Below are 26906 nucleotides of genomic sequence, written 5' to 3'. Positions count from 1 at the left end.
CAGGTCGGTCTCTTGAGGTTCTATCCAGCTCTTAGTGAAGGTCAGCTCTGAGGCTGGGCAGAGACACTGTCCCACCAGAATTGACTGTCAGCTCTTTTAAGCACTTAAAATAACAAAAGGCTCCTAATGGAGCCTATTTAGCTCTACCTTTGAACCATGGGGAGGAACAAGTTAAACCAGCCCAGGCACCCTTAGGGAGCATCCACACCTCCTTGCTAAAACACTTGTTCCCACCCTGTCTCTGCTTTCTCAGGGGGGTCTGGCATTTACGCCCCTGGCTTAGTGAGGTGACCTTTTATTTGGGACAGGTTAAGCACAGTTCTGCTCCCTTCTACTCAGACAATAAAGACAACAACATCGATAACAGCATTCACTACCCCTGCATTCAGTACTAAAGTGATTTGTAACCAAGCACCAGCCAAAGTAGAGCTACACAGCTCCTTTCTGCTAGATATTTACACAGAGTAGGTGTGTTCATGTAAATACAGTTTGCTCCTGAAGTCTCTCCCCTCTCAACTAGATGTCAGGGGAGAGCTCATTCAGACCCTGCTTACATCTAGTGCTCCTGTCAGCTAATTACGAAGTTATATATAAAAAAACCACTCTAGAGTTTTCAGGTACCTAAGTAGCCCCTGAAATCACAGTTAAAGTTGCCCCCACTCCCCAAAATCAGAAATGGCACCCCGGTGAGCCAGGAGTGGCCCAAAGGGCTATGGGCTCTGGCAAGATGCAGCCCCTGTGTGATAGTGTAAAGCCTGCCTTGAGCTGCAGGCCGAGTGCCAAGCACTACGAGTCACAGCAGCAGCAGCAGTAAGGGTAGCATTATACCATATATCACGCCACCCTTACTTCTGCGCTGCTGCTGGTGGCGGTGTTGCCTTCAGAGCTGGGTGCCCAACCAGCAGCCACCACTGTCAGACCACCCAGCCAGTGCTTAATTTGTGCCGGGATTGAGCTCTAACACCTCTTTCAATATAAATTGAGCACTGGGGGGAGGCAGTGGGGCAAGGAGGTGATGGGGGAGTAGGAAGACTGTGAGTGCCAAGAGTGATAGGGGGAGGCACCAAAATAAAAGCTTGCCCAGGGCACCAGTTTCCCTAAGGCCAGCCCTGAGATCAGGTCCAAAAGTCTAAGGGAACAAAGATTTTTGGTTTAAAAGCTGGATTTGAACTGACCAGAGGCCCAAGATCTTGGGCTACCAAGTGACAGGACCTGTTACCCAAGGGGGTAACCTTTAGAGAAAGGTTTGAAAGACTCTGAACCCTACCAGCGAGTCCCATGTGCCAGATGAGAATCCTTTGGAACAAGTGTAACATGTGTTCAGACCTTTGATGGGTTTATGGTAACTTTTCTCTCTCAGGCTTTTGTCCTTAAATGTTCTCTGCTTTGCAAGAGCTCATAGAATCATAGAAGATTAGGGTTGGAAGAGACCGCATGAGGTCATCTTGTCCAATCCCCGGGTCAAAGCAGGACCAACACTAACTAAACCATCCCAGCCAGGGCTTTCTCAAGCCAGGCCTTAAAAACCTCTAAGGATGGAGATTCCACCACCTCCCTAGATAACTCATTCCAGTGTTTCACCACCCTCCTAGTGAAATAGTGGCTCCTAATATCCAACCTCAACCTCCCTCACTGCAACTTGAGACCATTGCTCCTGGTTCTGTCATCTGCCATCACTGAGAACACCCTAGCTCCATCCTCTTTGGAACCCCACTTCAGGTAGTTGAAGGTTGCTATCAAATCCCCCCTCACTCTTCTCTTTTGCAGACTAAATAAGCTCAGTTTCCTCAGCCTCTCCTCATAAGTCATGTGTCCCTGCTCCCTAATCATTTTCGTTGCCCTCTGCTGGACTCTCTCCAATTTGTCCACATCCTTTCTGTAGTGGGGGAAGCAAAACTGGACGCAGTACTCCAGGTGTGGCCTCACCAGTGCTGAATAGAGGGGAATAATCACTTCCCTCGATCTGCTAGCAATGCTCCTACTAATACAGCCCAATATGTTGTTGGCCTTCTTGGCAACAAGAGCACACTGTTGACTCATATCCAGCTTCTCATCCACTGTAATCCCCAGGTCCTTTTCTGCAGAACTGCTGATTAGCCGGTCGGTCCCCAGCCTGTAGTGGTGCATGGGATTCTTCTCTGCTAAGTGCAGGAGCTGTTTGGTTACTGGCACACGCTGTTCATAGCCCTGGGACAGGAAGCAAAGCACAGGTCTTTGGTCAGGCCTGCTGGGAAAACCACAGTGAATTGCGGGGCCTGAAACCCCAGTGTGAGGGAGAGGGACGGTGAGAGGTGACGGCTGGAGGCCCGAGACCTAAGGAGACATGCCTTGAGCAGACCACAGAGGGGTCAGAGGTGCAGTTACCCCAAGCTTGTGACTCTCTGCATTCATAGACGTGTCTAGAGCACTGCATGGGGACATGATTTTCACTTCTAACACAGGGCACGCTCTCACTGTGGGTCTTACTGCTGAATTAATGCTCCCTCTCGCCAATTTAATTTCCATTTTTCATTGTACATTTCACAGCACAGTTCACAGTGACTGGACCTGACCGTCCAATCTCTGCCTCCCTAGGAGGTGAGGCCATCCTGCCCTGCCACCTCTCCCCCAGGATGAGCGCTGAGAACATGGAGGTGGGATGGTTACGATCCCAGGACTCTGCAGTCGTTCACCTGTACCGTGATGGGCAGGATCAGTACGGAGAGGAGAGGCTGGAATATCGGAGAAGAACTGCGCTCTTGAAAGACGACATCACCAGTGGGAGAGTTCTGCTGAGAATACGCGATGTCCGACCCTCCGATGATGGGCAGTACACATGTTTTTTTCAGTCCAGTGTCTCTTATGAAGAAGCTTTATTGGAACTGCAGGTGGCAGGTCAGTGACTTCTGGTACTTTGACGTCTTCAACAGGGTAATAAGTGGAGTCAGGGGGGTCATTGTGAGATGACAGGTGATTTTTCTCATTATAGTGGGGCAGTAGCTCTGCTCTGGTTAAGGTTTGTTCTAGTTCACTGTTTAACAACAATTTTTCCCCCTAAGGGCTCTAAAATCCACACGCATACTCAGATTGTCTTGAAAATTGTTGTGGCTCATTGGAGTCTGGGGTAGGGTTAGTGGGCTAAATCTGAGGTCATTAGAGCAACGGTCCTCAACCAGGGTACATGTATCCCCGGGGTAGGCAGAGAGCTCCCAGGGGGTACATCAGCTCATCTAGATATTTGCCGAGTTTTACAACAAGCTACATAGAAAGCACCAGCGAAGTGAGTACAAACTAAAATTTCATATAGACAATGACTTGTTTATACTGCTCTATACGCTGTACACTGAAATGTAAGTTCAATATTTATATTCCAATTGATTTATTTTATAATTATGTGGTAAAAATGAGAAGTCAGCAATTCTTCAGGAATAGTGTGGCTGTGACACTTTTGTATTTTTATGTCTGATTTTGTAAGCAAGTAGTTTTTAAGGGAGGTGAAACTTTGGGGGTACGCAAGACAAATCAGATTCCTGAAAGGGGTACAGTAGTCTGGAAAGGTTAAGAGACACTGCATTAGAGCCAGGGGTTAAGAAGATACACAAACACCAATAAAAAGTCAGGTGATATTAGCATGTTGTGGTTATTACAACTTTTTTGTGCACAGCTGGGGCAAACAATGGCTGATCCTCCCCAGACTGATGTCACCAGTTGGGATTGGTTCTCGGCTTGTGTCTGGCGCCCACAGGGTAACAGTGGTTGATACACAGGAACCCATAACCCAGAGTCTGGTCTAAGCATGGGAGAACTGAGGAATTCCCCCTACAGCAGGACAGGTGAAGGCAGGAGGCCTGACAGCTGAAGGTGCTGCCAGACAGACCAGCCAGGGCACAGGTGTAGCTAGTTCTGTAACCATGACAAGAGATTTAGGGCAGGTGCAGTAAACACCACACTGCTGACAATCCCCATGGCTGGAAGACACCTCTGTGCACTTTTATTGACACAGCCTACAGACCTAGGGTGACCAGATGTCCCAATTTTATAGGGACAGTCCTGATATTTGGGGATTTTTCTTATATAGGTGCCTATTACCCCCCACACTCTGTCCCAATTTTTCGTATTTGCTGTCTGGTCACCCTATACAGACCTCAGCACTGAAATGAGACATACGTGATCATATGACAGCGACAGCTCTGCCAGCCTGCTGTAATGAATCCCCTCACCAGTCAGTACAGCGACTCCAGACACGGGGAAGGCAGTGGGAGTGCAGGCAGACTGATGCTGGAATCCAAATCCGAGAAATACAACACAAGCAATGGCACCTTCCTCATGCCTGTTTATTATGGCACCACCCTCACTGAACCACTCCCCGCGCCTATTGCCAGCCCCAGGAGGCAGAGTTAAGGTTGCATGGCTGGGGCGCTGTGTGCTGTTACTTTGTATCTCTTGGGTCTCAGAAATGTAAGTTTAGCCACTCTCTGCATTTGGAAAGGCACAAGGCCCTACTGGGAAACTGTAATTCTGCACTGGGAAGTACTTTGTAGGAATTAATATGTAACTAGAGAGCCCTCATGGCCAAGATGGAGTCTGCTCTGCAAAGCAGCTCTGGCCAAGAACAGGCGCACACTGGAGCACAGTGCGGTAACTCCCTTCCACTCCAGGGGCACCTGTTCCAAATCCCACAGGTGTAAATACACACACACACCAGAATAGATCAGTGAATATAGGAAAGGGAACTATCTACAGAGGGATGAAGATAGAAAAACAACAGGGGGGAAATATGGGAACGCCGGTAAAAGAGGTTACGGCCCAGTGATACCACAATTAAAAATGGGAGACACCAAGCACTGAGTCTACACTCACAGTTCAGGAGTCCTGGGTCGAGTTCTCATGCAGCAGTGAGTCTTGGGTGCTCCTGGTCATCTTTGACACCAATGAATTTTCCACAGCAAACCCCTCCAGTGCCCTCTTCTGCCGCTCTCTGCAAACCCACACAGAGCGACAACCTTCCCACTTACCTGGCTAACAGCCTCCCTCCTTATTCCCAATGCAGAGTCACAAACCCAAGTACTCACAGCCCCATACAGCTCGGGGTGACAGCGAAACTGGGTCTGGCTCTGGTTTGTCCTTCTCAGGTGATTCCTCCCTGGCACAGTGCTCTTCCTGGCTCCCATCCTGGGGTGTCCCCAGCCAGCTGCTCTGTCACTCCTGGGCTTTGGGCAGGTTCTTGGCTGCTCTCACTGTGTGAGGGCCTCTCACTGTAGCCCTCTTGTTACAGTACTACAGACACACTCACCCTGTCTCTCTCCCTGTCTCCACCCTCCTCCCCCTGGAAGACCCAGCACTTCCTTTGCCCCAGGACAGGTTTGAAGGGGCCGTGCTCTCTAAGCCCCAAGGGGGTCACAAATGTTTGTAAAGTTATCTTTGTAACTAAGTGAAAGTAGTGGAAGACTTTAGCCTCCCTGCCCATCAGTTAAGCCAGGGGTGGCCAGCCTGTGGCTCCGGAGCGACATGCGTCTCTTCAGAAGTTGATATGCGGCTCCTTGTACAGGCACCAACTCCAGGGCTGGAGCTACAGGCGCCAACTTTCCAATGTGCCGTGGGGTGCTCACTGCTCAACCCCTGGCTCTGCCACAGGCCCTGCTCCCCTCCCCCCTTTCTGCCCCCTCCCTTCTCCCTGCAGTGCCCTCGCTCCTCCCCCTCCCCGCCAGATCCTCCTGCATGCCATGAAACAGATGATCAGGAGGTGTGAGGAGGGAGGGGGAGGTGCTGATCAGCGGGGCTACCTGGGGTGGGAGGTGTTGGGAGCGGGGTGGGGGAGCTGATGGGGGGCTGCTGACATATTACTGTGACTCTTTGGCAGTGTACATTGGTAAATTCTGCCTGCTTCTCAGGCTCAGGCTGGCCACCCCTGAGTTAGGCAGTGCACAGGTCCTTCCAATGGTTCTTCTGATTCAACCCTTTGTCCCTGCTGAGAGGCATTGTCTGTGTTCATAAAAGGGAGAGTCAGTCTCTTGTTCCTGCTCAGGAAACTGCAGGGTTATGTAGCAGCACCAGCTCCCCACTACTGGTGGAGAATATGAAGCATGTGCACATAAGGTAGAACAGCACTAAATGAGAGACACAATTGCCTGGTGGATAGCAGGGATTTCCCTACACCCCCCCTGAATTTTCCCAACACTCCCCCCACCAGTTCTGTGAACTAGTTACATGCAGTGTTGCAAATTTAGTGATTGTTTGGAAATTTGAATTGAAATTGAAACATTAATACACACTTTAAAAGCATGTAAAGTGTATGATAAAATATGTGTATCTGAAAAAGTATAATAGATTTGAAAAGTATGAACATAGACTAGCTTCCTTATACAGCTGTTGTTTTTCATGACAATGTCAGTGCATTCATTTCGGTGATGTTGGCCAACCTAATAATTTCAAATGATGATTTGTAAGCGAAGTCTAAATGAACTCTCCCTGACAGCTAGTGATGAGCTGGGGGCTGGGGGGAAAGGCTTCAGGACCAGATTGTATTTACATTCTCACCTAATCTACCTAGGTATCCAGCAAACGGATCTGTGTTGCCCAAGTGATAGATTTTGGCTGGGGTTGGGTTACAAATCACTTGAATGGAGAGGGTAATGAAATGTTGTTATTCTTATTGTATGAGTAAAGGGCAGTAGAACTGTACTTAGCCTGTGCTGATTGAGGGCATCAAGAGAGAGGGTGGGGACAGGTGTTTTGCTTGATGGTCTGCCTGAGTCACAAGTACTATTTGACCTACCCCCTCTACTGTTTAAAGACAGAGCTGATTAGGCTCCATAGATAGTCTTTCGTTCTGTTAAGTGACCACTACAGCTGAAATCAGGTCTAAGTGCTTAGACCTGCTGTGGGACTGTGTTTCTGTGGAAGAGACGGCCCAGTCTGCACTAGCAGCGAGGTTCCCCCACTGAGAGCTCAGCTGAAATCACTGAGAGCTGGGTGGAACCTCAAGAGACCAACTCACAGAGGTCATGATGGCAGCAGAAGGTGACAGCGCAGGGCCATTGGCAACAGAGCGATGGAGTGAACGGTGGCACAACAAACAACAGTGGCCAGAGCGAACAGTGAGCAGCTGGAGGAATGAGCAAGGTGCCTTCTTGCCTCCCACCTAGGAGGTGAACTCATGTGAAAGTACCTCTGAACTCTGAGTCTCCACTGACCAAGGACAACACCGGTGAGTGTTAATGCGGCTGTTAAGAATGCTGGAGACACAACACAGTTCATGTGAACAAACATGGCTGTGGCATCATACTTTCTATTTAAGCAAGAGATACCACATACCACAAACTGGAGGTCAATGTTAAGTGCATTGTCACTTGTTCATCCTGAATTTGAACACTGGTTCCGAACAAGACCAGCAAATGATCACTATCTTTCTGCAGGAAACTCAACTGACTGGCTAGAAGCATGTGGTGCGACAGTGAAAGACTCAACAGTTGAAAAAGTGAAGAACTCTCTCGCCACATTCAAAAAATTTGCATACATGGCTGATGAATGCACCAATGCAAATGGGAATCAAGTATTAAGTCATTGTGTGTGTTATCTTGATGTCAGTGGTAGGCCAGTAGATGCATTTCTAGATGTTCAAGTTATAGAAGACACATCGGCTCCATCTGTGACAACCCACATCTTAGAAGAGTTAAATGCTTGTCAATTGGACCCCAAACAGATGGCTGCTTGTGCATTTGATGGAGCTGCAAACTTCTCTGGAAGACATGGTGGAGCACAAGCTTTGCTCAGAGAAAAGTGTAACCCTAATCTCTTCTATACACACTGCAGAGGCTATCTACTCTAACTAGTGCTAGTACGAGCTGCAGACTCTTCAAAAGATATTTAAAAAGCTATAAATTTAATGTCTTCATTATATTTTTCAGCAAGAGTCCAAAAAGACTGAATATCTTGGAAAATATAGAAGATATACTGGTACTGAAGTTCAAATTAGTCCAACCTGGGAAAACTCTCTGGCTTTCTCATGAGCAATCCTTGGCTGTTGTCTTAAAATTACTTCAGCCATTATTACTGGCTTTGGAAAGTATCTACCAAGGTGGGATGGATCTAAGTAGTGAGGCTGGTGGATTACTTTTGCTACTACCTTCAGAGAAGACTATGGCCATTCTCTCTCTTGTAAGTCTACTGTTGAAACCATTTGGATCAATCAGAGAGCTATCCATTGAAAAAGTACTGGAAGAAGCAAAGACTTCAGTCCAGAAGTTGAGTAATGAAGGCATTTATATTGAATCCTTAAGTGAAGGGGACAAGAAGTGTTTGTTAAGACAACTGAAAAAGTACACAGACTTGATTCTTAAAAATCTACAACAGCGACTCCTAGATTCTACTCAACCTCTACGTAGCTTTTACAGATCCCTGTCTTATAAAACACTGACAGTTGAGTGGAGTGAGGCACTATCAGCAATGGGGCTGCCATGTGCTCAGGACAGAATAGAGAATTTGAACACACAGTGGAATATCATACGACGAATGAATGAAGATTTGACTTCAACTTCTTTTTTATCATCGCTAGTGGCTCGACCCGATCTTTGTGCTATGTTTCCTGGGCTGAAAGAAGTAGGAATTCATCTCTTGCTATTCCCAGTCACAACAGCTACAGCTGAGCGTTCTTTTTCGTCATTGAATAGAATTTTGTGTTCTGAAAGAAGTCACCTTCTGCCTGATCACGTGAATGAACTAATGAGCATATCAACTGAAGGAATGGAAGTACCGGACACACGAGAAGCCACCGAAGATGAACGCATTGCATTCAAGAAGTTCATTAACAGAGTTGTGCAAAATTATAACAAGGAACCAAGAAAGATGTAGATATAGTGCTTCATAGAAGGCTTGAGTAGCCAACTTTAATTTGTGTGATGATTTTAAAACATGAGTTAAATCTAATAAAATAGTCTTGAAACATTTTTCAGTTTTTACTATGGTGCCATACAGCCCACCTTCACCCTCACGGTTTCACCCCTCATCAGCCCTGACCCCGCCCCCCTGTAAATTCAAACACCACCCCTAATTTCAATTCCTGGGGAAAACACTGGATAACGCAGCGCACTGAGTGTCAAGGGACAGGGCTTTTAGTCCTGCCTTTACCACTGAGCTGTGCATGAACTTGAGCAAGTCTCTGTGCCTCTGTTTCCTCTCTCACCCTTTGTCCATCTTGCCTGTTTAGACTGTAAACTCTTCAGGGCAGAGGCTGTCTCCTGTGATGTGTGTATAGTTCCCAACACACCAGGGCTCTAGTGTCAGCTGGGGGCCTTTAATCGCTGCTCTAAGACAGACAATCATAGCCAATAATTCCAATACACTTGTAATTTGTGTATCTCATCATTTTAATTTTAATGCACTGACAATGTTACATTCTATTTAAAACCCTTCCAGCCACTCACTGCCATCCACAGCACAATAACTGTCAACTGTGGGTAACCTGAGCTGTCAATCATAGCCAGGGGTGAAAGTAGAGGCCGGTGTCCATAACAGGAGGGCAGATTTGGCCCCTGGAAGGGGTGGGGCCTCGGGCAGAAGGGGCAGGGCTGGGAAGCCCCTGCCCTGCTCCTATGTGCCCGCACTCCACCCAAGCCCTGTCCCCCGAGCGACGCAGCCCGGGGGATTAGCAGGGGGCCTGAAGCCGGCAGCAGGGGTTGGGCCCGCGCCTCCCCCCCGCCGCGCCTCCCCCCCCCCGGACCCTACCAGCAGGCCCGCCGACAGCGGGGAGCAAAAAGTTGGCCGTGTGCGGGCCGGAGCGGCAGCCGGCTCTTGCTGGAGTGCTGCTCCAGCACGCACCAGTCCACTTTCACCTTTGATCATAGCCACGATTGTGTATTACACAGAGTTCACTTTATAACCACAACAGGGTAATTCCCTTCTGTACTGTACACGTAACTCACCAAACTTTGGTTACACAAGCACCCACTATAATTCCGTGTTACTGCAGGGAGAATGAGTGGGTTCAGTCTGGTTGGACAGCAGAACTCCCACCTGTAAATAACAACATGGGATAAATATGCACATTTGGACAATCGTGGATGCTCATAGCCTGAATTTATTCCAAACTGGAGCAAGGGCTTGTCTATATTACCACGCGGGATCGATCTCAGTTTTGCAACTTCGGCTACATGAATAGCATAGCTGAAGTCGACGTACTTAGTGTCTTCACAGCGGTTATTCGACAGCCGACGCTCTCCCGTCAACTCTGCCTGCACTTCTCGTTCTGGTGGAGTACCGGAGTCGATGGGAGAGTGCTCAGCGGTCAATTTATCTCGTCTACACTATCGCACCAGTTTCATGACTGGCCAGGCTTCGGTGTGACAGTTCTGTGTATTTCTCCTTGATGCAAACCCACCCCCTATGTTGATTTTAATTCCCTGTAAGCCAACCACCCTCCCCCCTCCAAAATAAAGTAACTATTGTTTTGAAACCATGCATTCTTTCTTTATTAATTAAAAAAAAAAGGGAGATAACTGATAAGGTAGCCTGGTGGGGTGGGGTAGGGTGGGGGAGGAGGGAAGGACAAGGCCACATTGCTTATTGTAGCCACACTACAAATCAAACTGTTTCAATGACAGCCTTTTGTTGCTTGGACCATCCTCTGGAGTGGAGTGGCTGGGTGCCCGGAACCTCCGCCCCCCGCATTCTTGGGCGTCTGGGCGAGGAGGATATGGAACTTGGGGAGGAGGGCAGGCGGTTGTACAATGGATGCAGCGGGGGTCTGTGCTCTTGTTGGCTTTCCTGCAGCTGCACCAGATGCTTCATCATGTCCGTTTGCTCCCCCATTAGCCTTAGCATCACCTCCTGCCTCCGCTCTTCATGCTGCTGCCTCTGCTTTTTGCGCTCACTTAATGCTTTCCTAGCCTCTCACACTGAATGCCTCCATGGATTCAGGTGTGCCCTATCAGTGTGGGAGGACTGCATGAGCTCGGAAACCATGTCATCGCAAGTGCGTTTTTTTCGCCTTCTAATCTGTGATAACCTCAGGGATGGAGATGATAGGGGGAGCCTAGAAACATCTGCACCTTGGGGGAGATAAAAAGGGAGAGTAAAATTTAAGAGGATAAATTTCTGAGAACAAAAGGGAGACTCTTTCACAGTGAATCAAGCAATTCACAGCAGACAGCACACGTGCTTTAGGTACAAGGTCGCATTTTGCCTTTTATATTGAGCACCTGCAGGTATGGTGACACATCACACACGGCTGGGCAACAGAATTCGGTTTCCAGGCAGCCATGGTAAGGCACAGGGTATGCAGGGTTGGCTTCTTACACATAACATATGGGAATGGTTTCAAACTGCAGCGCCATCCTTTCCCATAGCAAGCAATGGGTTGCATTTCACATTTAAAAGGAGGGACTGTTGTTTTCAGGAACATGAATGTGAATGTGAATGTGCAGCACACACGTCCCCCCACACCCCCCCGGCGAGGCTATTCTCCGGGATGATCTCTTTTAGCCAAGAGCAAACAGCCCAGCATGTTCCCTTTACTGTTCCCTTACAAAAATTCCCCTATTTCAACCAGGCGACCATGAATGATATCACTCTCCTGAGGCTAACACAGAAAGATATAGACCGAATGTTGCTTGAATGCGACCAAAACGCAGGACCATTCGCTGCCATGCTTTGTGCTGCAATGATTCCAGAATACTTTCAGAGTACCTCCAGGAGAGCTTCATGGAGACGTCCCTGGAGGATTCCCGCTACATCCCCAGACATGTGAACAGACTTTTCCAGTAGCTGTACTGGCCGCGAATGCATCCCAATTCTTCAGGGCAAATCAAACATTAAACACTATTGCTTTTAAACCCTGTACTGTAGTTACAAATGTGCACTCACCAGAGGTGCCTTCTCTAGCTTCAGGGTCGGGGATCCCGCCTTTGGAGGGTATTGGCTCCAGGGTGATGAAAAGGTCCTGGCTGTCAGGGAGAACAGATTCACCGCTTGCCCACTGCGCATTCTTCTCCTCCTCCTCCTCCTCTTCCTCATCCACAAAATCCTCCCCCTGTTGCGTGAGACTCCCCCCTTGCAGGTGTCCACAGACAGTGGTGGGGTAGTGGTAGGGTCCCCTCCTAGAATGGCATGCAGCTGATCATAGAAGCGGCATGTATGGGGCTCTGACCTGGAGCGACCGTTTGCCTCCTTTGTCTTTTGGTAGGCTTGCCTCAGCTCCTTAACTTTCACGCGACACTGCTGTGTGTCCCTGTTGTAGCCTCTCTCTAACATGCCCTGTGAGATTTTGGCAAATATATTTGCATTTCTTCTTTTTGATCGGAGTTCTGCCTGCACAGATTCTTCTCTCCATACAGCAATCAGATCCAGTGTCTCCCTTTCGGTCCATGCTGGAGCTCGTTTGCGATTCTGGGGGGACTGCATGGTCCCCTGTGCTGCTGAGTTCGCCACGCTGACCAAACAGGAAATGAAATTCAAAAGCTCGCGAGGCTTTTCCTGTGCACCTGGCTAGTGCATTGGAGTTCAAAGTGTCCAGAGCGGTCACAATGGAGCACTCTGGGATAGCTCCCGGAGGCCAATACCATCGATTTGCATTTGCACTACCCCAAATTCGATCCAGCAAGGTCGATTTTACTGCTACTCCCCTCATCGGGGAGGAGTACAGAAGGCGATTTTAAGAGCCCTTTAAGTCGACGGAACGGGGTTGGTTGTGTGGACGCATTCATTTTAAAATCGACCTAATGAGGCTAAATTCGACCTAACCCCGTAGTGTAGACCAGGACTTTGTCTCTCTTTGGAGGTCGTTTCCCTCTCTAGGATGGTCTGTGTGAAATTTCCAAACAACCTAAGGGCATCTCTGCACACACACACACTGACCGCACAATAATGAAATCAGTTTGAATTCACACCTTTGATTAAGGTACAAGACTCTTGTTTCAGATTAAGATAATTTTATTTCAGTTTAGCTCATCAATAATAAAAAAAACTCCAAGTGTGATCAGGTGTGGGAGGTGTTACCTTAAATCCTACATTTCCTTGTTGAGTGTTTGTCTTTCTATTTTGCTGAGGCTGTGTCTGCACTGAGCTGTGTCTGCACTGAGGCCGTGTCTGCACTGAGGCCGTGTCTACACGTATAAGTTCAAAGTGCTGCCGCAGCAGGGCTTTGATGTGCGAGTGTGGACGTGCTGTGAGGGCTGGGAGAGAGCTCTTCCAGCGCTCCTGGTAATCCACCTCCACAAGGGCATTAGCTCTGAGTGCTAGGAGTGCGGCTCCCAGCGCTTGGAGCCTGTCTACACTAGCGCTTTAAAGCGCTCAGACTTGCTGCACTCGGCGGGGTGATTTTTCACACCCCTGAGCCAGCAAGTTGGAGCGCTTTAATTTGCGAGTGTGGACATGGGCTAAAAACCTGAAAGCGCTGCTGTGGCAGCACTGTCGCGGCAGCGCTTTGTTCAGACAGCGTGGTCACCCGCGAACGCTCGGGAGAGAGCTCTCGCGGCGCTCTGTGTCATCCACCCCAATGAGGGGAATAGCTCCGGATGCCTCCCAGTGCTCGGAGCCTGTCTTCACTGGTGCTTTACACTGCCCAAACTTGCTGCGCTTGGTGGGGTTTGATTTTTCACACCCTTGAGCGAGCAAGTTACTGCGCTGTAACTTGCAGTGTAGACACGGCCTGAGCGTATTTCCTGGCGTTCAGTTGTACCAGTTTTCTGCTATTCACATCTTTATTCTGGAAGGGTACAAGGAACTGCCAAGCAACCTGAAATCCCGTATAACAAGGTTTGTTATCTGTGAATTAATTTAATGCTTGTCTACACATACATGGGCACTGGTCTTGATGAACTAGTGCAAAGCTCTGTGTGGACAATCCTAAATAAGAAAATAAGAACAGCCATACTGGGTCAGACCAAAGGTCCATCAAGCCCAGTATCCTGTCCTCTGACAGTGGCCAATGGCAGGTGCCCCAAAGGGAATGAACAGAACAGGTTATCATCAAGTGATCCATGCCCTGTCACCCAATCCCAGCTTCTGGCAAACAGAGGCTAGGGACACCGTTCCTGTCCCTCCTGGCTAATAGCCATTGATGGACCTATCTTCCATGAATCTGTCTAGCTCCCTTTTGAACCCCATTATAGTATTGGCCTTCACAACACCCTATGGCAAGGAGTTCCAGAGGTTGACAGTGCGTTTCGTGAAAAAATACTTTCTTGTGTTTGTTTTAAACCTGCTACCTATTAATTTCATTTGGTGGTCCCTTGTTCTTGTATTATGAGAAGGAGTAAATAACACTTCCTTATTTACTTTCTCTATACCACTCATGATTTTATAGACCTCTATCATATCCCCCCTTAGTCGCCTCTTTTCCAAACTGAAAAGTCCCAGTCTTATTAATCTCTCCTCATACGGAAACCGTTCTATACCCCTAATCATTTTTGTTACCCTTTTCTGAACCTTTTCCAATTCCAGTATATCTTTTTTGAGATGGGACGACCACATCTGCACGTAGTATTCAAGGTGTGGGCGTACCATGGATTTATATAGAGGCAATATGATATTTTCTGTCGTATTATCCATCCCTTTCTTGATGATTCCCAACATTCTGTTCCCTTTTTTGACTGCCGCTGCACATTGTGTAGATGATTTCAGAGAACTATCCACAATGACTCCAAGATCTCTTTCTTGAGTGGTGACAGCTAATTTAGACCCCATCATTGTATATGTATAGTTAGGATTATGTTTTCCAATGTGCATTAGTTTGTACTTATTAACATTAAATTTCATCTGCCATTTTGTTGCCCAGTCACCCAGTTTTGTGAGATCCTTTTGTAGCTCTTCGCAGTCTGCCTGGGACTTAACTATCTGGAGTAGTTTTGTATCATCTGCAAATGTTGCCACCTCACTGTTTACCCCTTTTTCCAGATCATTTATGAATATGTTGAATAGGACTGGTCCCAGAACTGACCCCTGGCGGACACCACTATTTACCTCTTTCAATTCTGAAAACTGACCCTTTATACCTACCCTTTGTTTCCTATCTTTAACCAGTTACCAATCCATGAGAGAACCTTCCCTCTTATCCCATGACTGCTTATTTTGCTTAAGAGCCTTTGGTGAGGGACCCTGTCAAAGGCTTTCTGAAAATCTAAATACACTATATCCACTGGATCTCCTTTGTCCGTATGCTTGTTGACCCCCTCAAAGAATTCTAGTAGATTGGTGAGGCATGATTTCCCTTTACAAAAACCATGTTGACGATGAAATTATGAAACCATGAAATTATGTGCATCTATGTGTCTGACAATTTTGTTCTTTACGATAGTTTCAGCCAATTTGACCTGTACTAAAGTGAGGTTTACTGGCCTGTAGTTGCCAGGGTCACCTCTGTAGCCCTTTTTAAAAATTGTCTATCCACCAGTCATTTGGTACAGAAGCTGATTTAAATGATAGGTTACAGAAGACAATTAGTAGTTCTGCAATTTCACATTTGAATTTCTTCAGAACTCTTGGGTGAATACCATCAGGTCCTGGATACTTATTACTGTTTAGTTTATCAATTTGTTCCAAAACCTCCTCTAATGACACCTCAATTTGGGGGTTCCTCAGATCTGTCACCCAAAAAGAATGGCTCAGGTTTGGGAATCTCCCTCACGTCCTCAACAGTGAAGACCGATGCAAAGAATTCATTTAGTTTCTCTGCGATGGCCTTATTGTCTTTGAGTGCTCCTTTAGCATCTCGATCGTCCAGTGGCCACACTGGTTGTTTAGCAGACTTTCTGCTTCTGATGTATTTGAAAAATATTTTGCTATTACTTTTGGAGTCTTTGGCTAGCTGTTCTTCAAATTCTTTTTTGGTCTTTCTAATTATATTTTTACACTTCATTTGCCAGAGTTTATGCTCTTTTCTATTTTCCTCATTAGGATTTATCTTCCACTTTTTAAAGGATGCCTTTTTGCCTCTCTCTGCTTCTTTTACTTTGTTGTTTAACCACAGTGGCTCTTTTTTGGTTCTCTTATTATGTTTTTTAAATTGGGGTATACATTTAAGTTGAGCCTCTATTATGATGTCTTTAAAAAGTTTCCATGCAGCTTGCAGGGATTTTACTTTTGGTACTGTACCTTTTCATTTCTGTTTCACTAACCTCATTTTTGTGTAGTTCCCCTTTCTGAAATTAAATGCTACAGTGTTGGGCCGCTGTGGAGTTTTCCCTGCCACAGGGATGTTAAATTTAATTATAATATGGTCACTATTATCAAGCGGTCCAGCTATATTCACCTCTTGGACTTGATCATGTGCTCCACTTAGGACTAAATCAAGGATTGCCTCTCCTTTTGTGGGTTCCAGGAATAGCTGCTCCAAGAAGCAGTCATTTAAGGTGTCAAGAAACTTTATCTCAGCATCCCTTCCTGAGGTGATATGTACCCAGTCAATATGGGGATAGTTGAAATCCCCCATTATTATTGTTGAGTTTTTTATTTTAATAGCCTCTCTAATCTCCTTGAGCATTTCAGAGTCACTAACACCATCCTGGTCAGGTGGTCTGTAATATAGCCCTACTGCTATATTCTTATTTCTCAAGCATGGAATTACTATCCATAGAGATTCTGTAGTACAACTTAGTTAATTTAAGATTTTTACTTCATTTGATTCTATGCTTTCTTTCACATATAGTGCCACTCCCCCACCAGCATGACCTGTTCTGTCCTTCTGATATATTTTGTACCCTGGTATTACTGTGTCCCATTGATTATCCTCATTCCACCAGGTTTCTGTGATGCCGATTATATCAATATCCTCATTTAATACTAGGTACTCTAGTTTACCCATCTTATTATTTAGACTTCTAGCATTGGTATATAAGCATTTTAAAAACTTGTCATTTTTTGGCTGTCCCCTATTGCATGACATAATTGAATGGGACTTTTTTTCATTTGACTGTTTCTCATCAGATCCTCCCTGTATTTTATCATTTTCCATTCTCTCCTCCTTATTAGAACATAGGGAATCTCCATTTATAGATCCTTCCCTAAGGGATGTCCGAACCACATGCTCCTCCGCACCCGTCGGCTTTCCCCCAGCCCTTAGTTTAAAAAATGTTCTACGACCTTTTTAATTTTAAGTGCCAGCAATCTGGTTCTGTTTTGGTTTAGGTGGAGCCCATCCTTCCTGTATAGGCTCCCCCTCTCCCCAAAGCTTTCCCAGTTCCTAATAAATCTAAACCCCTCCTCCCTACACCATCGTCTCATCCACACATTGAGACCCTGCAGTTCTGCCTGTCTAACTGGCCCTGCGCGTGGAAGTGGAAGCATTTAAGAGAATGCTACCATGGAGGTCCTGGACTTCAATCTCTTACCTAGCAGCCTAAATTTGGCCTCCAGGACCTCTCTCCTATCCTTCCCCATGTCGTTGGTACTTACATGTACCATGACCACCGGCTCCTCCCCAGCACTACACATAAGCCTATCTAGATGTCTTGAGAGATCCGCAACCTTCGCACCAGGCAGGCAAGTCACCATGAGGTTCACCCGATCATCACAAACCCAGCTATCTGTGTTTCTAATGATCGAATCGCCCATTACCAATACCTGTCTCTTCCTAATAACTGGAGTTCCCTCCCCTGGAGAAGTATCCTCAATGTGAGAGGATACCACAACATCATCTGGGAGGAGGGTCCCAACTATGGGATCGTTTCCCTCTGCTCCAGTTGGATGTGCTGCTTCCCTGAGGCTTTCATCCTCCTCAACAGCACAAAGGCTGTCAGACTGGGGGTGGGACCGTTCTACTGTGTCCCAGAAAGTCTCATCTATGTACCTCTCTGTCTCCTGTAGCTCCTCCATCTCAGCCACCCTGGTCTCCAAAGTCCGTACACGGTCTCTGAGGGCCAGGAGCTCCTTGCACCGAATGCACACATATGCCACCTGCCCATAGGGCAGGTAATCATACATGCCACATTGGGTGCAATAAACTGGGTAGCTCCCAATCTGTTGCTGGACTTCTGCCTGCATTCTCTTTTTACTCCCGAAGCTTGTTCCCTTGTTGGTGCTTTGTTTTTATCAAGCGATGTTTTGACCTTTAAGTGCAAAGAATGTTAGGTGTATCTAGCCCCTGCTCACACTCCCCCTGTAAACTCCCTCGCCAAACTCCCCTGTTCGCTAGCTCCTCTGGTTGCTTACTTTTTAAAGCCCTGCTCTGCCTGAGTAGCGCCGCCCCCTGGTTGAGGGTTGATTGGATGTCTCGTCAAGAAGCTCCTAGCTCTCAGCCTTGCCTAGCAGGCTGCTAGGCTTAGCACACACACGGTCAGCACACAGTCCCCCAAACAAACAGACCACACGGTATATTTCAGTCAAGCAGCAAGCACACCACAAACACTACAGACAACAAACTTACCCCAAGGGATATTGATTTATCTTGAGTCAATTCCTTCTTGATTTAAGAGTGTCCACACAGGAATTTGCACTTGATGAACTAAACCAGTTTAAAAAACTGGAGCAAATTTGTGCATAGAAAAGCCCTATTATAATATTAATTTTACTGTATATCAAATATTAATCTGGCCAGATTAACTGACCAACCACACTTGTGAACTCACATCTGATTATTAGTTTAATAGGAAATGGCTTTTGATAACAGTGTAATGAAGCTTTTGGCTCATTACTGGGCACTGTAGGATTATCACAAGTTCATTTATTTCTTCTGTAGATATGGGCTCTGCTCCAGTCATCTCTGTGGAGGGACATCAGGACGGAGGGATCCGGGTGGTGTGTCGATCATCCGGATGGTACCCACAGCCCAAGGCTCAGTGGAGAGATCTCCAGGGGAAGCTCTTAGCATCGGCCTCTGAAGAAATAACCCCAGAGGCCAATGGCCTGTTTCAAACAGAGATTGTCATTGTTCTAACAGAAGAGTCCAACCAGAAAATGTCCTGCTGTGTCAGGAACCCCCGACTCAACCAGGAGAGAGAGTCAGTGATTTCCATAGCAGGTCAGTGCCCGTCTGTGCCGCACATGGACAGACCAAGATGCTGGAGACATGAGAGGAGAGTATTTATCATTGTGTCTCCTATTTATTGGCCTGAACCTTCAAGGTGCTGAGCACGTCTTGTAAAGTCCTGAACAACCTCCGTTCTCTTTGGAGATGTCTACACTGCAGTTAGACACCTGCTGGTGGCCTGTGCCAGCTGGCTCAGGCTAAGGGGTTCTGGCTAAGGGGCTGTTAAATGGCAGTGTAGATATTCAGGCTTGGGCTGGAGACCAGGCTCTAGGACCCCGTGAGGGTCCCAGAGCTCAAGCTTCAGCTTAAGTCCATCTACACTGCCATTAAACAGCCCCTTAGCCTGAGCCCAGTGCACCTGAGTTAGTTGGCAGGGGCCAGCCGCAGGTATCTAATTGCAATATAGACTTACCCTTTGACTCACAGGGGCCATCCTGCATAAAGTACATCTCAGTTATGTCATATCCATATCATAAGCATATTTTCATAAAGATTATGGAGTGTAACGTCACAACAGCAATCATTCTTCTCAGCAGGGGTGGTGGAGGGAATTCTCCTTTGTTCTTGTGGTGTGGTGAGGACTGTGTTGGAATTTCAAGCTATCACTTTAAGAGGGGGTGTTTGCCAGGTCCTGTTCACAGACTGGAGGGCTCTGTAGAAAATCCTGCGAGTTTACAGAAACAGTTTGTGACAAGCTGGGGTGTAAATCTGCCTCTCACTAGCCTGCCACATACTAACTGTCCATGTGGACCCTGCTACGTACACTAGTAATTCCGTAGTGTGCTTTGTTCTACCCTGTTTTGAAAACAGAACAGATCAAAATGCACCAGGGAACTTTTAGTTCACAGTCGCAGGGTGCACACAGCCAGTTAGTGCACGGCAGGCTAGTGCAAGGTGGATTTACATCCCAGCCTGCCACATACTAACTGTTCCTATAGACAAGCCAATGTAAAGCAAGGTGCCCACTGCCTTAGGGAGCAGCCTCCTCTCTGTGGTTTTGGTTCTTGTGTGTTATGGTTCTGGATTCTAAGAAGTAAAGTCCTGTTGGTGACATCCCCTAGGGTACAGTCTGGACTGTTGAACTGCTGTGTCCCTTTAACTGTCCAGCCCAGGGTGCCTTTTACACGGCTTTGCTAGTGAAATGCAGCCTCTCTGGGCTCTGCTCACACACAGCCATTAGCATGTAAAGTCACTCCCAGCAAAGTTACATGAATGCTTTCCCAGCCACTTATGAACTACATAGGGTGACACTCGCAAATTCCCCAGCCTTGCACCCAGAAATGTGCATCCTGTAGTGTCCAGCACACTACTGAACAATCTTTAATAGTCAGTCATTTCATCAACGGAAATGATTCTGCTGGGGTGTTTGTTAACCTGAGTAGAGATTTCTCAAACACTTCAACCAAAACACACTGGTTTAGATAAAACAATAAAATAAGTTTATTAACTAGAGAATGGTAGATTTTAAGTGATAAGGCATAAAGGTCAGAATTGGTTACAAAAGAAATAAAAAATGAAACCAAAAACTAATTCCTAAACTTTACCAAGCTAAACAACATTTGAAAGCAAAAAGGTTTCTCACACCCAAATACTTACTGCAGTCCAAACTAACTGGCAAGCCTTCCAGCTAGGACCAACTCTCTCCCTCGCCCCCATTCAATGCTGCTTCTACTGACTTTCAAGCAACCTTATTGCTGTGAGTAGAGATGGGGGAGGAGAGGCAAGGTGAAGATCACTGTCTATTATTTTATACCCTCCTCCTCTCTTTGAGGATTACTCCCCACTGGGGTGTAGACAAAACAGTCCCCTGTGTATGTGAGATTCAAAGAGTCTATCAGGAGAACTGTAAATTTCTTGTTCGCACCATCTGTGTACGTGATGTGTGAGATGTCACTGGGGATGATATGCAAATCTTTTTACAGTCCCCCTGATGGCGAATGGTTGCCTCAGCAGTTAATAGCTTCCCATCACCTGTCATCAGTTCTTTGTTGTCTCTGAGGAGCTAGTCTGTGGGCATTCCCCAGAATTATAACATATTTCATTAACAAACATAGTAAAATCTCATAGCTCCACATACAATGTTATCATACACATTTAAACAGAAAAATGATATTCAGTAAATTATGAATTTCAAATGATACTTCACAAGGCACACTTTGTACAAAATATATCATAACCATATAGCAGTGGTGAACATGGGGTTTCAGGGTTTTATATGGGGTGCAGTGTGTCACAGTGTTACAGAAAGCAAGGTGGGATGAATTGTGTCCGCTGCCTTAGAGACTCCATTGTGGGGTTCTTGTGGGTTAAGGTTCTGGATTCTAAGGAATAAAGTCACATTATGCTGCAACCTTCCAGCAAGAGTATTGATATCTGTGTCTAACTTCTCTATGTGCTGTGACCATCGCAGTTCTTGGCGGGGGGAGGGAATTCTCCTTTCTTCTCACTGAGAGCTCCTGGGTGCTGACAGTTTATGAAAATCTGGCTAATGAAGTCATTTTTCCTGACTAGCACAAGAGAGCCCTGGATATGATCTGAGCATTGCTACTTAGACGACATCTGAAACTCCCGCATCAATGGGAGAGCTGTGCTATGGGCCTCATCCTGCAGTTCAGACTCTGGCAAAATCCCATCACCTTAAATGAGAGTTTTGCCCAAGTCATAACTGAGGATCAGGTCATAACTTGTACTTAATTGCTCAGAAGGCAGTAATCACAGAGCTCCACAGCCAGCATCGGCCATGAATGTACACTGTGTTTTTTTATTTCACAGCACACAATGGAACGGATCCTACCTTCCCTGCATAACCAGGTTGATGAGAGTTTTGGCAGTGCTAACAATAAAGGATCAGGCCCAAAACATGCAGAAACAAACTTTTAGCTAAAAAGCATCTTGATTTTTAGAAAAAAGGTTCATATTTTTCTGTATTATTATCTACCAAATAACTTTGTTAATACAGAATATGTAGTTCATCACTATTGCCATAAACATACAGCTAAGGGTAGCCTAGAATTCCTTCTTAACCCCTTACAGGTAACAAGGAATTCTAGGCTACCTGTAGCTGTATGTTTATGACATGTCAAGGTTCCCTCCCCACTCTGAACTCTAGGGTACAGATGTGGGGACCCGCATGAAAGACCCCCTAAGCTTATTTCTACCAGCTTAGGTTAAAAACTTCCCCAAGGCACAAATCCTTCCTTGTCCTTGGATGAGTACTGCTGCCACCACCAAGTGAGTTAGACAAAGATTCAGGAAAAGGACCACTTGGAGTTCCTGTTCCCTAAAATATCCCCCCAATCCCCTTCACCCCCTTTCCTGGGGAGGCTTGAGAATAATATACCAACCAAATAGGTAAATCAGATTCTTAAAAAACAGAACTTTATTATAAAGAAAAAAAAGTAATAGAAGCACCTCTGTAAAATCAGGATGGAAGGTAACTTTACAGGGTAATCAGATTCAAAACACAGAGGATTCCCCTCTAGACAAAACTTTAAAGTTACAAAAAACAGGGATAAACCTCCCTCTAAGCATAGGGAAAATTCACAAGCTAAAAGCAAAAGATAATCTAACGTGCCTTGCCTTATTTACTTACTCTTTTTGCAATATTGAGACTCATTTTAGGATGATTTTAGGAGAAGGAATTTTCTGACCTGATGCCTCTCTGCTTCCCCAGAGAACACACAACACAGAGCACAAACAAAGCCTCCCTCCCCCACCCCCGATTTGAAATTATCTTCTTTCCCCATTGGTCCTTTTGGTCAGGTGCCAACCAGGTTATTTGAGCTTCTTAACCCCTTACAGGTAAGGAGGAATTCTAGACTACCCTTAGCTGTATGTTTATGACAACTATAATAATAACAATGTTGCATATGTTAATCACTATTCATCTGAGATCTCATAGTGCTGCACTGCTGATAAGCTTATGGTATGCCCGGTATCACATGGTTGTTGTGTTCACAGCATACCCACAGAGAGTTAGAAACAAAACAAATACTCTTCCTGGAAGGTTGCAATGTAATGCTGCTTTATTCCCCAAAATCCAGAACTCTAACACACAATAGCCAAATACAGAGAGAGACAAAGCAGGCTGCTCCCTGAGGCAGGGAGGCAGAACATAGCCCACCTGGCTCTGTGCAGAGTGACTGCAGAAGCCCCACATTGCATGCTCCTTACAGAGCCCCCTAGCCTGCAAGCAGCAACAGAAAACCCCTCAGGATTCAGAGTGACAATCTGTGATTTCTACACAGTTTTCAATACACCACACTAATCACATAGCAAGGACCCTGTCGTCAGCATCGCCCCAGGGCCCAGGGAAGAGGAATCTGGAGGAATTTTTAATCTGACTCTCCAGGCTCAAGTTTTGTTTGTATTAAAATCCTGCAATAACATCTTTTGGGCCAGACTCTCTCATGTGGCTGAGCCCCTCTGAACACAGGGGAGTTGGGGGTGTCAGGGAGCTGGTCACAACTCTCTGATTCTGAGGGCCAGTCTGCACTGGCTGCAGCTTGGGGATCAGTTAGAGCAGCCTAGAAAATACCTGAATTTATGCAGGTGGGGGATAGATGTAACGCAGCAGAGCTCCACCCTACCCCCTCCCTACCTCCAACACGCCCCCTCCCTTTAACGAACTATGATCAGTAAGAAGAATAAAGCTTGGACTTTCATTGACTTAATAATAAAGCACAAAGGAGCCACATCTCATGGTGTATTTCCCCATGAGAGTCTTTTAACTAACCACGGTGTCACCACTGTCACAGTGTCCTGCCTTCATTCTGCACGTGTTTGCTCCCAAGTTAATGGCACTTTCTCTTGCAGAGCCATTTTTCCCAAGGGTCAATCCCTCGAAAGTGGCTCTCTGGGTGATCCTGACTCTCCTGGCTGTTCTCATGGCCCTGGCCGGTTACTGCTTCTGGAGGCGACACAGAGCAATAGGTGAAGTAACGGGAGAGGGGGCTTTGGGGTGAGGGGAGAGATAAAAATGAAAAACAAAAGTAAAGATACAGGGATTAAGGGGCTTTGATTCCATGTTCAGAAGAGTTTCAGGCCATGGGCGGCGGGAGAAGGGTGAACAATGACTTCACAGTTGAGCTGAGAAGTGTCAAATGGCTTCACCCCTTCAACACCCACTAAAGGATCCCAATCAAATGGGATTCTGAACTATTCCATGGGGATCAGCACCCCTTACATTGAAACACCCATGTGGGGCTCAGTGAGCTGGGCTTGGAGCGCTGACATTTGTAATTTGGCAAGAAAAAAATAACAGAAAGTAGGAGGAGAGAGGGGATTTCTTCGGTTCCAGTTCTGCCCCCGCCCCAGTCTGTGCATGCCCCTTCCCCTCCCCATCTAGAGGAGTAGGAGCTGCGAATGGGAAAGTAGTGATAATGGAGAGGTTAGCAATTACCTTATCTACTGTGTGGTCATGCACCAGCACTCAGAGAGAGCTCTCCCTGCGCTCCGGGAAAACCACTCCACGAGGGGCGGGGCGTAGCTCCCAGTGCTAGGAGCCTGTCTACACTGGCAAGTTATTGCGCTGAAACTTGCCGCTTTCAGCCGGAGGGTGGATCTACACTGCACACTTCTATCGGTACCTACCCCAATGGGAGAGGCTCTTCTTTCGGTGTAGGTAGCATCTCCACTAAGCACTCCAGCGGTGCATCTGCACTGGTGCAGCTGCAGTGCTGTAGGTGTAGACAAGCCCTGAGATCCTGCTACAGGGACAGGGCAATAAATTCTCTATTGTAGTACAAGTGCTCAGCTGTAGGTTTTCCTCTGATCACAAGGGGCAGAAATTGGCCTTCAGTGATCTGGGCATTTCTAGCAATGCTGGGGTTTTCAAAGCTGCCTAAGGGATCTGAATACTCAATTTTTGTTTAAATTAATGGCACTGAGTGTGCAAACCCCCAAGGCAGCTGTGAAAGTCCCAGCCAGGGTTTTCTCGCCTGAAGTGCTGTGTGGGAATTTACAAGTATCTGAAGAATTGGGAAGGGGAAATGTCTGTTACAACCATTTCCCACTGAGGACGGAAGCAGGTAATTCAGAGAAGCAGAAAGGAGCCGTGCTTTGTACTTTTGAAAGCTGGAACTGGGTGTTGTACCTTTAGAACTGTCACCGGTAAGCCTTCTGCCTGTTGGAACTGGCAGCAACAAGGGCCGAGTTCAATATCTAGGGGTTTCTCTTCAACAAGACAACACAAAACCAGCTTGAGCCCCCACCCAGTAACCTGGGACAATTATATACCACGCTCTGGGTGTCTCTAAGAGGCAATACTTTCTCTCTTGCAAGCACAAAGTCTCAGTGTAGAAAGAAACTTAATAAAAGGTGGGAAATAACTCAGCATTAATTTGGGAATACAGCACAAACAGAGTTCATAAACATAAACAATGAGCCAAAGACTCAAGCAGTGTCCTTTTCCCCTCAGGTTCTTCAGTCCAGCAACCAAATGTCCCTTTAACATGCCCATCCCTTCTCTGCACCCCACTCACAGTTGTTGTTCTGGGTCACTGCAGACCCAGAGTCCAGAGGTGCATCTGCAGAGTTCACCTCCCACCCTGGGTGGAGAGGGGGTAAGCAGGCACATTAGTAGCTCTGCTGCCCAGGCAATTGCTTGCCACTCCTCGTCGCCAGCCACCATGCTGGCTGATCACTGTGCCTCTTCACCAGCTACCCTGCCAGACAACTGGCCCTCGGCTTCTCTTCCCCAGCCACCCTGCTGGCCCATTGCTACACCAATCCACCAGGATGTTTTCAGGTCCCCCCACACTTAGCACAACTCTCATGATTTCAGCTGTTAGAGTGTGGGAGCCTCACTGGCTGGTGCACGCTAGGCAATCTCTTACATCAGAGACACTGTCCCAAACAAGGTCTAACAGTTAGACCTAAATATCAGTGATTTCAGCTCTGGGGTGTATAACAAAACTCTCAGTTGAGTCCAAATTAACTTTGTTATTACACAGCAGACATAAAGGATCAAATAGCTGGCTGGCCAGCCTCACTAGGCTTTGGAGCCCATGTCCACTGCCTAGCGAGTGCCATTTAGTTGAGGGTGAGTCCTTCAATCAGTTATGCCACGTACAGTTCTGCTGCCCTTGATTCACACACCAAGGATAACAACCCTTTATTACTCCTGCCCCAATAACAAGGAGATGGGGGATCCCACATAGAATCATAGAATCTCAGGGTTGGAAGGGACCTCAGAAGGTCATCTAGTCCAACCCCCTGTTCAAAGCAGGACCAATCCCCAACTAAATCAGTCAGCCAAAAGTGATCATTTGGGCAAGCAATCCCATCATGTTGAGCACCTAGGCAGGGTGGGTGTGGAGGGCAGAGAGGCCCTGTGACCAGAATATATGGGGCTGCCCTTGTCCTCAAGGCAGTGAGGCCCCATGGCCAGAGTCAATACAGCTGCCCCTATCCTCAGGGCAGCGAGGCCTAGCAGCGAAAGTCAATCAATCTGGGGCTTTAACACCCAGTGGCTCTAGCCTCCAGTAGCACTGCCCAATAGTCACCATCTCAGACAGTAGCACCCAATCCCTGGGGTGGCCCCTGCACCCAGTGGTAGGCGCGGGAAGGGGTAGGGGGACCCAGATCCACCCTGCTCCACTGGGTCCCAACCCAGGGCCCTATGAAACCAGTAGCCCTGGTTTCAGATTCAGGTTCCAACCTCAACAAATAATCTTCCTGGGCTGCTTCCCACCCATGATTCCAGTGATGGCATTTCCTCCACCAGCAGCAGCCGTCTGTCTTCCTCTGTCTCCGCAGTCAACCGGGGTCCTGCCGTGGACTCGGTGTGTTCAGCTGCCACAGTCTGCAGCTCTAGCAGCTTCCTGGCAGGAGCTCAGAGCATGTGTACGCTCTCTTCCGCTGTTAGCCCAGACTGGACTGAACTGCTCCCTTGTATATCCAGCATCCAGTTGGAGCGTGTCCAGGAGGGGCGAGGATGCATGGCCTCTTGCACCCATAGGCTGTGTTC

At 47.0% G+C, this 26906-nt stretch overlaps 2 protein-coding genes across 4 annotated transcripts in view; one reads left to right on the top strand and one right to left on the bottom strand.

The window, feature by feature from the left end:
- The window catches only part of LOC102945825 (zinc finger protein 436), a 1196575-nt gene that overhangs the window by 381809 nt on the left and 787860 nt on the right, over nucleotides 1-26906 (bottom strand). The window lies entirely within an intron of this gene.
- Nucleotides 1-26906, top strand: part of LOC102939916 (butyrophilin subfamily 1 member A1) — a 64764-nt gene that overhangs the window by 11987 nt on the left and 25871 nt on the right. For both annotated transcript variants that reach the window (XM_043528790.1, XM_043528791.1), the window contains exons 3-5: nucleotides 2527-2874; nucleotides 18647-18928; nucleotides 23753-23869. In XM_043528790.1, coding sequence (XP_043384725.1) covers nucleotides 2527-2874; nucleotides 18647-18928; nucleotides 23753-23869 — 747 coding nt within the window. The remainder of the gene's footprint in view (nucleotides 1-2526; nucleotides 2875-18646; nucleotides 18929-23752; nucleotides 23870-26906) is intronic.

Source organism: Chelonia mydas, chromosome 14, assembly GCF_015237465.2.
Source record: "Chelonia mydas isolate rCheMyd1 chromosome 14, rCheMyd1.pri.v2, whole genome shotgun sequence".
Lineage (NCBI taxonomy): Eukaryota > Metazoa > Chordata > Testudines > Cheloniidae > Chelonia > Chelonia mydas.
This window is presented reverse-complemented; position numbering and strand designations above follow the sequence as displayed.